The 12,837-nt window shown below is 35.1% G+C and overlaps 1 protein-coding gene across 1 annotated transcript in view; it reads right to left on the minus strand.

Annotated features, from left to right (window-relative positions):
- Positions 1 to 888: 888 nt before the first annotated feature.
- Il13ra2 (interleukin 13 receptor subunit alpha 2) overlaps positions 889 to 12,837 on the minus strand; it is a 64,647-nt gene continuing 52,698 nt past the window's right edge. Inside the window, exons 6-12 of the mRNA XM_004658953.2 lie at positions 11,303 to 11,456; positions 10,662 to 10,782; positions 8,469 to 8,653; positions 6,906 to 7,051; positions 5,091 to 5,235; positions 2,586 to 2,701; positions 889 to 1,049 (exon numbers count right to left, since the gene is read on the minus strand). Of these exons, the coding sequence (XP_004659010.2) occupies positions 996 to 1,049; positions 2,586 to 2,701; positions 5,091 to 5,235; positions 6,906 to 7,051; positions 8,469 to 8,653; positions 10,662 to 10,782; positions 11,303 to 11,456 (921 nt within the window). The 3' untranslated portion in view covers positions 889 to 995. The remainder of the gene's footprint in view (positions 1,050 to 2,585; positions 2,702 to 5,090; positions 5,236 to 6,905; positions 7,052 to 8,468; positions 8,654 to 10,661; positions 10,783 to 11,302; positions 11,457 to 12,837) is intronic.

Here is a 12,837-nt window from a genome sequence, read left to right on the forward strand (position 1 = left end):
TTAAGTTTTTATATTACAGCCCTGCTTGGCATTATCTCTACTCCCTCCATGCTGATGTGAAGTTGTGATGATAGTCTGCTCCTGCTATGTTTTCCCATCAGATTAAACTTTCCTTCCAAACTTAAAGATAAAATAATACAGTCCCTTCCATAATCAGATTCTGGTAGAGTATTTTGTCCCAGCAATGAGAATATAGCTAACACAGAATTTTCTAATTTAAGGGGTTTAGTGAGTTTTCGTCCTTGAACTTTCATCTCAAAAAAAAAAAAAAAAATCAGAAAGTAAGAAAAGCTACATGCTCAGTAGTACACGAAGTTCACAAGTATTTTACTGTATTGTTTATGGCCTCTAAATTTCCAAATATGACCCCTAGTAATTTTGTAATTCTTAGCATTTAAGCACTGTTCTCCCAGTTTTCTGTTTCATGAAACAAAGGGCTATCAATGTATTTCAAGGGTTTGGCTCAGGTTACTTTGAAAACAAGACGATCTTTTTCATGGTGAATAATTTTATCCAGTATGCATTTGAAAACAAGCAAACAAAATACCACAGAATCTCATTTTCTAAGATTTGGCAATATCTCAAAGATGTGATGCAAGTTGAAAAATCAAATTTTATTCATAATAATTATATAAAATGTGCCTTATTCCTTGATTTTTCTATAAGCAGCAATCTTAGCTGTGAAAACAACCTTGTAATAGAACATCAGAAATTGACTATTAGCTGAAGATTTGAACACCCTAAAGTCAACTCAACGCAACAGTGAAAATGAGCATGGTTGTACACAACCTGCAATTCCAGTGCCTGCAAGGCTGATGCAGAAGGTTTGTGATTTCAAAGCTAGCCTGAGCTACATAGTTAGCTCTTGTCTCAGAAAACAACAACCAATAAATACAGTAGTAGTTTATTATCAGACATGTTTGTCATCTACGTTTAATTCACTTTAATATGACTCCTACTGACATTTGGTTATATGCATGGAAATGAGCTGTTATTCAACATAATGTTTCTTCATAAGAATTAGATTCATTTTCCACTTCTGTAGTGTTCTGAAACATAAAAAGAATTCTGTCACTAGCAAATCATCATTATTAATCCAGCTTCATTAAGATTAATACCCCAGAGAAATAGTTTTATAAAGCATTCAGGTGCTAGAGAGATGGCTTAGCAGTTAAAGAGCTTTCCTGCAAAACCTAAGGACCTATGTTCAACTCCCCAGATCCCACATAAGTCAGACACCCAAGGTGACACATATGTACAGTCGTGCATGTGCACAAAGTGGCACAGGCGTCTGAAGTTCAATTGCAGTGGCTGGAGGCCCTGGCATGCCAAGTCTGTTTCTCTCTCTCTCATAAAAAATATATTCATTAGAGAAGTAAAGAGAAGTATTTCATACATATGCAGATTTCCATCCTTTTACACATTTCTATCTTTAAAAAAAATGTAGTTCTAAGATTTTCTTTCTCCAAGTCACAATTACTGCTTAGAGCCTAAGAATGTATAGTGAGTAACCGCTACAACTTTTGAAAATCTATCATATCTCTATAACTTAAAGAGAAATAATTTAAAGTCATCTCACAAGTTATACTTTTAGTATGGATTCTGGTATCCCTCCCCCTCCAAGTAAAATAATTTTTTTTGTCACTTTGATATGAACTGTTGTCTCTGGCACACTATACTGTGTCTCAGTATATGATCATTTTCAGTATTTCTCCTTTCTCCCAATACAGTTCTTTTGGAATTCTTTCCTTGAACTCTTCTCTAATTGTAAAGGTCTATAGTAGTTCATTTTCTTTTATTTTGACAAAATTCTCACCCCCCCCCAAGAAATAAGCTTGTAGGGTCATTTTTTAAAATGACTATTTTCTGAAGATATCATTGTAACACACACAGCATTAACTGTACAATCACAGTGAGGAGGCAAAAGTAGGTTACAATCAGGAACTCGTGGCAGCTGAGGCTTCTTGCACAAATTAAACTTGTCAACATTCCAGCACAGATGGGGGAGGGATTCACAAGATGGTACTCCTCCCAGACTCCCAGAGTAGGTACGCAGATAAATGGTTGTTGGGGGAGGGGCAGCAAGTTCTTTAGTGGTCTAACAGCTGGTAGGTTGCTCATGCACCAGTAAATAACCTCCCACCTATAGTCGCAAACAACCCTAATTAAACAAAGTGACTCATAAAAAAAGACATGAAAGTAGGAAGGGAATGAGTTGGGAAGAAAAGCTTTATTGGGAGAGGGCTATGAAAAGGTAATCAGGGTGACTATGATCAAAATACATTGCATTCATGTATGAAATTGTCAAAAATAAAAGTATTTCCCCAAGCGTGGTGGCCCACACCTTTAATCCCAGCACTTTGGGAGGCAGAGGTAGGAGGATCGCCATGAGTTCAAGACCACCCTGAGTCTATATGTGAATTCCAGGTGAGCTTGGGCTAGAGTAAGACCATACCTCGATAACCAATTTTTTTAATTAAAAAAATAAAAGTAATCATAATGATAATGTAAACCATAAGTTCCTAATGTTGACATTTTGTATTTATACAAAAATAGACTAAATATAATAATATTAAATACTTTACCAATTTTGGTTCAGGTTTTCCCCCATCCAAAGCCATGCAAAGTATTGATAAGAGGAATACTATGAAAAGGCATCCTGGTACTATGAAAATGAACATCAAGTTGGGGGTGTGATAACCTAAGATTAAAAAAATCACAAAAGAGGGAAATGTTAGAAGTTTATAATGAGTTTTGAAACTAAATTATTTTCTAAATAAACTAGTAAATAGTAATAGTTTAGTATTAAGTTAAACTGAAATATTTGCTAATGTATAAATACCAGTTATGTTTTACTTGCTTTTTCTCTTCAAGAAAACTGTGAAGATGATATGTTTTAATTTTCAAAAATTTTATTGTGGGGCTGGAGAGATGGCTTAGCGGTTAAGCGCTTGCCTGTGAAGCCTAAGGACCCCGGTTCGAGGCTCGGTTCCCCAGGTCCCACGTTAGCCAGATGCACAAGGGGGCGCACACGTCTGGAGTTCGTTTGCAGAGGCTGGAAGCTTGAGCGCGCCCATTCTCTCTCTCTCCCTCTATCTGTCTTTCTCGCTGTGTCTGTTGCTCTCAAATAAAAATAAATAAATAAATAAATAAATAAATAAATAAATAAATTTTATTGTGTTATTTTCTATAACTTGAAATATTCAATAAGAAATCTTTTTCTAAAGAACTAAAATTATATGTGACTCAAGAAATTCTTTTTGTTTTCCAAAATTTCTAAATCTAAATCAAGACTGTACTAAGAGCTACCTCTCAGGGAGAAGAAATTTGTCATCAATATTACGATGAAATTTTATGTAACACACATTTAAAAGTTTCATATTGTGAAAATGTGGTTAAAATATACCAAATCACTCAATATAATTCAGAACATAAACTTTCTATGGATTCTACAGATTTCTAATAATCATAACAGAAAGGAAAAATATAGAAGCAATAAGTTTTGTTTGAATATATACTTACATATACTTACATATGTGTGTATATAATTTTGATTAACTGAGACCTACCCTGAACTGTCTATTATTATCCATAATGCTTAGTGATGATATAATACATTTGTCTCATTTATTGCCCAATTCTTCCCAACTTGGGAATAAATAGAGGCTCTTTGAGAGCAATGACTACTGATATGTCTCAAACTTCTGAAAAGAATCTTACACACAGTAGGTGTCTAACAAGTATGCAATGAATAAAAAGGAAAAATGACACCACTGTATTTATAGGGAGCTATTAGCCAGAATTTATTGTAGTAGAATATATGAAAGAGAGATATTTAATAGAAAGTTTAGTATCTGTCTGCAGTTACATCTGAACATTTATTACAACTACACACATATTTATATGCCTGAATTAGAAATGCTAAAGTGATTTTTTTAATATTGAATAATTATTAGTCATTTTCCATAAAGCTAATATATTCTGAATCTATCATACTTTTTACTTCATTCTATAGGTTTTTCAGTTTATGTTGCTATATAACTTTTAATACCTTTGTATGAAAAGTCAGTTTAAGTTAGTGTTGGAAATAAATAGAATATATTTTTCTTAATCATAGCAACTTAATTAGAAAATATTCATGCTGGGTGTGGTGGCACACGCCTTTAATCCCAGCACTCGGGAGGCAGAGGTAGGAGGATCGCTGTAAGTTCAAGGCCAGCCTGAGACTACACAGTGAATTCCAGGTCAGTCTGGACTAGAGTGAGACCCTACCTCAAAAAACAAAATATAGATATAGATATATAGATATTCTTAATACTAGGCACAAGTGTGTAATTATGTGTCCCTTACTTAAAATTTATATTTTCTTAGAAAGTGAAAGTATAAAAATTTGACTAACATGAACTCCTGCTTAACTGACAAAACAAACAAAATACTCCAATTAAAACATAATGGGGGGCTGGAGAGATGGCTTAGAGTTAGGCCCTGGTTCGAGGATTGATTCCCCAGGACCCACGTAAGCCAGATGCACAAGATGTTACAGTCATCTGGAGTTCGTTTGCATAGCTGGAGGCCCTGTGCACCCATTCCCTTTTTATCTATCTGCCTTGTTCTCTCTCTGTCTGTCTCTCACTCTCAAATAAATAAATAAAAATGCACCAAAAATTTTAAAAAAAAAAACAAAACATAATGGGCAGCTGGAGAGATGGTTTAGCAGTTAAGGCTTTTGCCTGCAAAACCAAAGAACCCATGATTGACTCCCCAGTACCCACATAACCCAGATATACAAGGGGCACATGCATCTGGAGTTCATTTGCAGTGGCCAAAGACCTGTCACACCCATTCTCTTTCTCTCTCAATTAAATAAAGAAAAATAAAATAAAATCATGTAAAAACATAATAGGACTTCTAACTCTAAATGAATATTAAATTCTTAATGTCTATCCTTTATGCAGTTATTTACAAACATTTTCTCCATTTAAGGGATATAGCAAGAAGTTTTGAATTCCATACTTACAAAACACACTGACAGAAAAAGAAACTTTGTAGAAAACACCTCATTTCTTAGTTCCTGTCCTTTACACACATACCTGCCCAGCATTCTTCTTCACTCCATTCACTCCAGTATCCATCATCTGCACAATATATATTCACTTTACTTCTTATAAAAAAACACACATCTTTACTTTCATTTAGTGTTTTCTTCTTGAGCAGGTTATTTTTATCTGTACCAAACTGAAAGCCAAGGAAAAACAATGTTTTCTTTCCAACAAAATATATGCACCAAAAGACTAGAGAGGTATACTACTTGTATTGATCATCTCTTTTTATCATTTGATTTAAAATTTTTTTTCTTTCCTTCTTTATCCATATTTAATTTTTTTCTACAGTAGTATATGGACACTTGTAATGAAAAACAGCATATGCGGTGAGGCCAAACACCTATACAGCTTTGGTGTCTATAATGCCGGTATTTGCATTTGTGTCAAATATTCCAGATTCTATAAGTGAGAAGATGTGATATATATTTTGAGTTAACAAAAGAAAGAGTCATCATAGGAATGTTCTTTCTGTAGAAACTATAGCATTCATATCTGTTGGTAGTTTGAATAGATGGTCCCCAATATATTCATTGTTTTATTACTTTGTAATCTGCATCTGCAGCCACATAGCTGTAGGCGGTTTCACTGGGTGGATCTTAAGGTGTGATGGTGGGTTTGATATTTCAATCTAAAGATATGCACAGTGTGCTAGCTGGAGTTCCTGAAGTGTGTCTGCTATGTGGCTTTTGGCTTTTAGGCTTGTGCTTCTCTGAGTGTGTGTTTGTTCCTGTGAAGGCAGGCCAGCTTCTTCTGCCATTATGGAACCTGCCCTGGATCTGTAAGCTTCAATAAATCCCTTCCTCCATAACTGTGCCTGGTCTAGAAGTTCATCTCAGTGAACCTGAAGCTGACTGCTACAATATCCAAAACTGTTTGTGCCCCTTGTTTCTCAATTTCGATTAATCTTTGTGCCCCTTGTTTCTCAACTTTAATTAATCTTCAAAGACCAGTGTCATAGTATTCAGGGATTGCCATGTAATGGCCACGTCAGATGTCAGCATACCACCGCAATAAATAAAATATTCACTAAAGTAATCACTTCAGGTTTGCATTTCAAATAGCTGCTGGGCTTTTCTCATCTACTATGAGAGTTTTTTCATTCATTGTAACTTTTCTTGAAAGCAGTCATAATGTACTATTGATTTAGTGGAGTAGGAGTTGGGTCTTTATTGTAGTTCTAGCTGCGGAATTTGTGCCTTGTAAATCAATTCATCAACTAGGTTTATTTTTGTCTGTATATGAATTGAATTAATTAGAACCAGTGGCTTACATGCTTGTCTCCACCACTGTCATAATGGAAGCTAATGAAACAAATGTGCAGTTTCATGCCTTTCATCACCACATTGTTGATGCCAGGGTGAAATCTGTCTAACAAACATTACCGACTTCTGATTGTAAACCCCTCTTCTCTATGTAAGCCATTCTCTTGTAGTCTTGCTATACACAATTTTTAAACTCATGATCAATCCTCAAGCAAAGATCTTGTGTTCATAGCTTTCATTTGGAATTCACTTGTGGCCACAATCCATTTTAGTCTCCTAACAACTTTAAATTTTAATAAAATTTTGGTAAACAGTAACCAGATCACCTCTAGGGGTGTTATGTAACTTTAAAATTGGGATGATTGGTTTTACTTTCAGACTGAAAATGTTTCTTTTTCCACTAGATTTGACAGAACTTAAACTAAAATATATGTTACATTCAACACCCCATGTGATTAGCAACTGATTTTTGTTCTCAAGTTTCCTATTTTATGTAAAAGGCTATGTATATAATTTGTGCAAATAAATTCAATATTCATACCACCCAGGAAGTATCATCTTCTCTGACCACAATTTCATAAGTAAAACACCTTGATGGAATGGGTCCTTCAGGCGTGTTCCATTTCATCTTAATGTCAACTGAATTCTCCACAGTAATATAAAGGTAGTCAGGTGATTCAGGTTTGACTGAAAAGCAGAAGAAAACGAGTTTAACATGAAAGTTATTTTTATTATTTTCAATGATGTAAATTAAAATCAAAGTTACTTGTCAACAAAAATAGTGTATTGAGAAACTTGGTTATTTTGGAAAGTTGGTGGGGTTTTACTGCTCTTGGTTTTTTTTTTTTGTTTTTTTTTTTTTTTTGTTTTTTTGAGGTAGGGTCTCACTCTAGCCCAGGCTGACCTGGAATTCACTATAGAGTCTCAGGGTGGCCTCGAACTCATGGTGTTCCTCCTACCTCTGCCTCCTGAGTGCTGGGATTAAAGGCATATTCCACCATGCCCGGCTGCTCTTGTTTTTTGGTGGGTTTGTTGGATGTGTTTTTATTTATGCATTGTCATATGTGTGTGGGTTCATGTGCATGTGTAATTACATGCATACGATGGAAGCCAGAGGTTGACATCTATTGCCTTCACCTGATTTATTGAAAGAGGGTCTTTCATTGAACCCAGAGTTCACTTGTTAGGCAAGTCTGACTAACCACGTTTCCTAGGGATCCACCTATCTCCACCCCCTAAACACTGAGATTACAAGCACATGACATCATGCACAGCATTTATGTGGGTGCTAGGGATCCAAACTCAGGTATTCACACTTATGCAGATCAAACCATCAGCCCACCACCCATTTTGTATTATTTTTGATAAGTCACACATTGAAAAATATTTACACCCAAGAAAAAAAGTAGTAAGATCCAAATGACTGCAATTATTTTCTAATTAATTTTGCAGCTTCAGAAACACAACAACTACAATTCTACTATTTTCACTGCCAGCTAACCCTTACATAGCACTTAGGATGCATTTGATAATGTGCTAAGGTGTTTCATCATGATCTCATTCATGTCTTATGATATCCCTATCAGATGGTGCTCTATTATCTTCATTTATAGAACAGGAAAATGAAAATAGAAGTTAAGCACTTAATCTAAATCACACAATTAGAAAGTGTCAGATTGAAGATTCAAACCTAGGTCTGGCTGACTCAAGAATCTGTTATTCTTGTAACTGTTAGAACAGATAACAGAAACTCAGAAAACATCCAACCATTTGTCTACTGAAGCCTGGGAATAAGGGATTCTATAATTAATCCTTCACCAACTCTAAACCAAATGAAGGTACTGTATGTCAGACAAACTCTTTGAAACTGAGAACTACTTTTGTAATTTCTAAAAACAATGGTAATTTATTCTTAATTTTTATCTTCTATACTTCCTCATATACTCTATTGCCTTTCCTTTTTACTTTTTACGTCCATAATTCAAAATCTCTCTTTCTCTCTCATTCCTTACTTCCCTCCCTCCCTACCTCTTCTATCTTTCTCTTGAGAACAGCCTAAAGGATAAGAAATGAATTTAAAATTGAAGTCATATGTTCATATTACCTATATTTTGAAGTTGGAAAATAAAATAGCTGGATCTGATAGTCTCATGTTTTGATGATCCATTAACACAAATAAAGAAGTCTTTATAGTCTGATGACTCCAAATCAGAAACTTTGCATCCAATATTTTTATCTTTATCCTGGAAGTAGTTGCTACACTGTAAAGTATGGTCCATGCCCTCATGCCTGTGAGAAAAAAGTAGTGCAAAAATTGTTTACTGGTATCTTTAGTATACTGGGATTCTGTTTCCAATCGTTGTAAGATATAACGTGGAGAAAAAAGCTGTTCAATAATATCCTATCTTTATCTTTACAAAGCAAAATGCCATGGATTTATTTTATATTGAGTCATCAAAAAGGTTTGTTAATCAAAGATTACTATTAAGACAAGCTTGGGTGATGCTTGCTGTTTTTGTTTCTTTACTGACAAAATTGTTTTGGAAGGAAACAAGTTTAAAAGCCGCCATACAATATTCACATCTTTTTTAAAGAAATGAAAGTCTTCAGAATGCAACACATACTACAGTCTCAGAAAAGCCAACTGGAAGAGAGGACAAAAAGTAAAGGGAAAGTAGTTTGGCAAATAAATGTGTAATTTCCTCATTCTCCTAAACATGTCACTTAATGTTAACATCATTCCTGCAATACAACTAATGGAGAATAGAGGGGTAGTAAATTACTGATTTCTAAAGCCATGATGTCTGATGTATTTTGTCAAAGAATAACTTACAATGCAAACTGTAACTTCAGCTATAAAACAACCAAAATCCCTTTTGAAAGGAGGCCAACACAGCAGCTGACAGGATGCTAGTGAAAGTATCTGGAATGTACGAATTTTATGTCAAATATTTGACTTCAAGGAGATTTATAATGTTGAATTCTCTTGGTTAATTGGGCTGCATACAGTTCAAGAGAATTAAGTTCTAGGCTTCATTTTGTTTGTGAAAGGATTTCCCTATGTAGACCAGGCTAGCCTGGAGCTTGCTATTATAACTCATTCTGGTGTTATTGTTATGCACTGCTGTGTTTTCCAGACAAGGTGGCACACAAGCTTGTTAGAGATTCACCTATCTCTTCCTCCCTTCTCATCCGCCACAGTTTCCAGCTTTTACATGGGTACTGGGCAGTTTTACCTCAGGTACTCATTTTGCCCAGTAAGCATTTTATCCACTAAGCCATATCTCCAACACCACTGGGGATTTTGGAACAACAGAATGACATATGAAAATGGCAAAGTCAGTTGCAGTGGACAAAAAGAATACAAAGGGGAAAGACTAGAAGCAGGGCAACTATCATTGGAGTGAGGGGGAGTGAAGGAAGGTTATGAGAAAAGAGAAGGGAAACAGAAAATATATGCAGCATTGAAAAGCAATGTCAGAACGTGGTGATCCTGATGCTAGGAAGCAATTAAGGAATGAAGAGTCAGCATGGATTCTGTTTAAAAACTTTGATGACAGTTTAAAAAAAGAAATGGAGCCGGGCGTGGTGGTGCACACCTTTAATCCCAGCACTTGGGAGGCAGAGGTAGGATGATCGCCATGAGTTCAAGGCCACACTGAGACTACAGAGTTAATTCCAGGTCAGCCTGGACCTGAGTGAGACCCTACCTTGAAAAACCAAAAAAAAAAAAAATGGAAAAAGGATGGAGTTCAATAGATAACTGACTTCTTTTAAGGCAAGGATCTAACATATATTCAAGCTTTTAATATTATAATTTATCTGGAGGATACAATATTTAATGTAGTACAGAACCACTCATAGGTTGTTTTATAAGTACCTTCAGCCTAAAACCATTTACTCCCATTGAAACCTTCTGCATAATTACAAATAATAATTATAGCAAGCATAACTAATAAAAATAATAGCTTTAGTTTAGTAGAAATGTAGTTACTCATACTATGGGCTAATTATGATATTTTCCTAATATGGAATGCTATGTGTAAAAATACTTATCAGGGCTGGAGAGATGGCTTAGCAGTTAAGTGCTTGCCTGTGAAGCCTAAGGACCCCAGTTGGAGGCTCAATTCCCCGGGACCCACATTAGCCAGATGCACAAGGGGGTGCACACATTTGGAGTTCATTTGCAGTGGCTGGAGGCCCTGGTGCACCCATTCTCTCTCTCGCTCTATCTGCCTTTCTCTCTGTGTCTGTCGCTCTCAAATAAATAAATAAAAATTTTTAGAAAAACACTTACCAGAAATACATAAAATAGTTGATATCAGAATGTATAGTTATGCCAGGCTTCCAATAGCAAACTAAATATTCCCAGTTGTAATATATACAATTCATATCCTCAATTTTAGTTTTTGGGCTTCCTAGGAAATGAATGAACTGTGAATACTTAAAAGAGATGGTGACAAGCCATTTGTGAAATCACTTCTCAATTTCATTTCCTTTGGCCTTACCACTCCATTTAGTAATCAATGTAATGGGAATCATTTCAAAAGGAAGGTTTCAGGAATTGCTTCACTGTAAGTATGACATAGAAAACTAAACCTTTAGAGGGCTCACTTATTTAACTAATACTACTATATGTCAAAATACTAAAGTGACTATTCTAGGATGCTCTGAGCAATTGAACAATCCTTGTGCATGTTTGCTAATACGCCCCCCACAAATGGGAACTATATTAATAAGATGAAGGCTTTACCAAATGTATCTATTGATTTAAAGTTTTCCAAAAGGCCAGTCACTCACTGCTAAGAAGGATTCAATTTTTCCCACATTGTTACAGGATCTATGAAATATGTAAGCACCTGATAAAAGTTAAGTAACTTATTCCTTATGTAGATTTTACTGGAAGTATCAAGTGTAAGAAGGGAATGCTGTTTTAACCTTTCTCTGATATTGCATAAGATGCCTCTGTCCACAAACTTCGAACTTCTGATCCATTTGTACACTGCTTGGACAAAAGTGTACGTAGCTTTCCTTCAACGTGTTTATTGAGGTCAAACCCATCTTTGTAAAGTAGATTCTTAGTAATAATTGTCTATTTAATAGAAAAGATGAAACATTAAAAATGATTAACATAGTCAAGTTTAGAAACAACCATGGTATTGTGAGCCAACTAACAAGAGTAAGAAGCTATTCATATCTAAGTTTTTCCTCATGATTGTATACTCTGGTGTCCCAGATATATTTCTGGAAGATATCATATCATTTAATGAGGTCATTCAATACAGAAACAAAACCAAAAGTGCCTAGAAGTGAAAGTGGTTCTTTAGTAGGAACATGAGCTATGATCAATTTTGAGTTAGTTTTGATAAGTCATATGTTCATTACATGACAAATGACTTATCACTTTTCACATGTAATATGAAACCTTCAAGAACCACACAAAATAAGAGAAAACTAGGCAAATTATAAGTCCCTACAAGTTGAAAATTATCTATTATTTAGTCTTATATTTCTGAAATCTAGCAGTGTCTGGTAGAGAGTTGCTCAATAAATACTCAATTTGAATTGTTCCTAAGAACTACCTAGCTAAATTATAGATGACTTTGGCAACAGTGCTTTAAGTGAATGCAATAGTTGAATATGCAAATAATTGATAATTCAATAAACTTTCACTGAGATATTTTTCCAAAGCACACAAAGGACCATGCTAGGTGCTAGGCAGTGAATGCAAAGAAAAATAAGTCTTGATTCTTACAGATAAAAAGCTCACAGTACAGTAGCACATATAAGAACCAGATCTATGCATGTAAGTGCTATTAAATGAGTCTGACTTGAATGTGCCCATGTGTTTAAACCTTGCTCTTCAGTGTGGTAATACTGAGAGGTGGTATGATTTTAAATGATAAAGCCTAGTGGAAGGTTATATGGTCATAACAGGCACTACCCACATAAATAATTAATAATGTAATCTGCACAAAATATAAATTTGATCTTGTAAGACTGTCTTATTATATAAGAGTAGGATGCTCCCCATTCTCTAAATTTTTGTCTTTCTATTGAATCCCTCTCACAGATGCTTTCGCTGTGATGCCAGCCACCAGGAAGCCATATCCAGAGGTTGAACAAATGTTGCTATTCTACTTTGGAATTTAAGACTCAAAAATAAATCTTTTATTTATGTGTGTGTTAGAAATGGAAGTCAAGGCTTTGCCTGTGCTAGCAGGTACTTTGCCAGTGAGCTATACCTCCAACTCCAAACTCGTCTCCTTATACATCACCTAGCCTCAAGTGTTTGGTTATAACAACAAAAAATATACTAATATAATAAGTGAGTACAAAATATGGCAAAATGCACGAGTGTTTTTCAAGTCTAGATTCCATGGAACCTAGTATTTTTTCCTATACTTCCAATGGTAGTCTAGTACTAGATGGAGCATAAACATATTTGTCAGGAATTAAGGGATGTTGAAGCA

Source organism: Jaculus jaculus, chromosome X (assembly GCF_020740685.1).
Source record: "Jaculus jaculus isolate mJacJac1 chromosome X, mJacJac1.mat.Y.cur, whole genome shotgun sequence".
NCBI classification, from domain to species: domain Eukaryota; kingdom Metazoa; phylum Chordata; class Mammalia; order Rodentia; family Dipodidae; genus Jaculus; species Jaculus jaculus.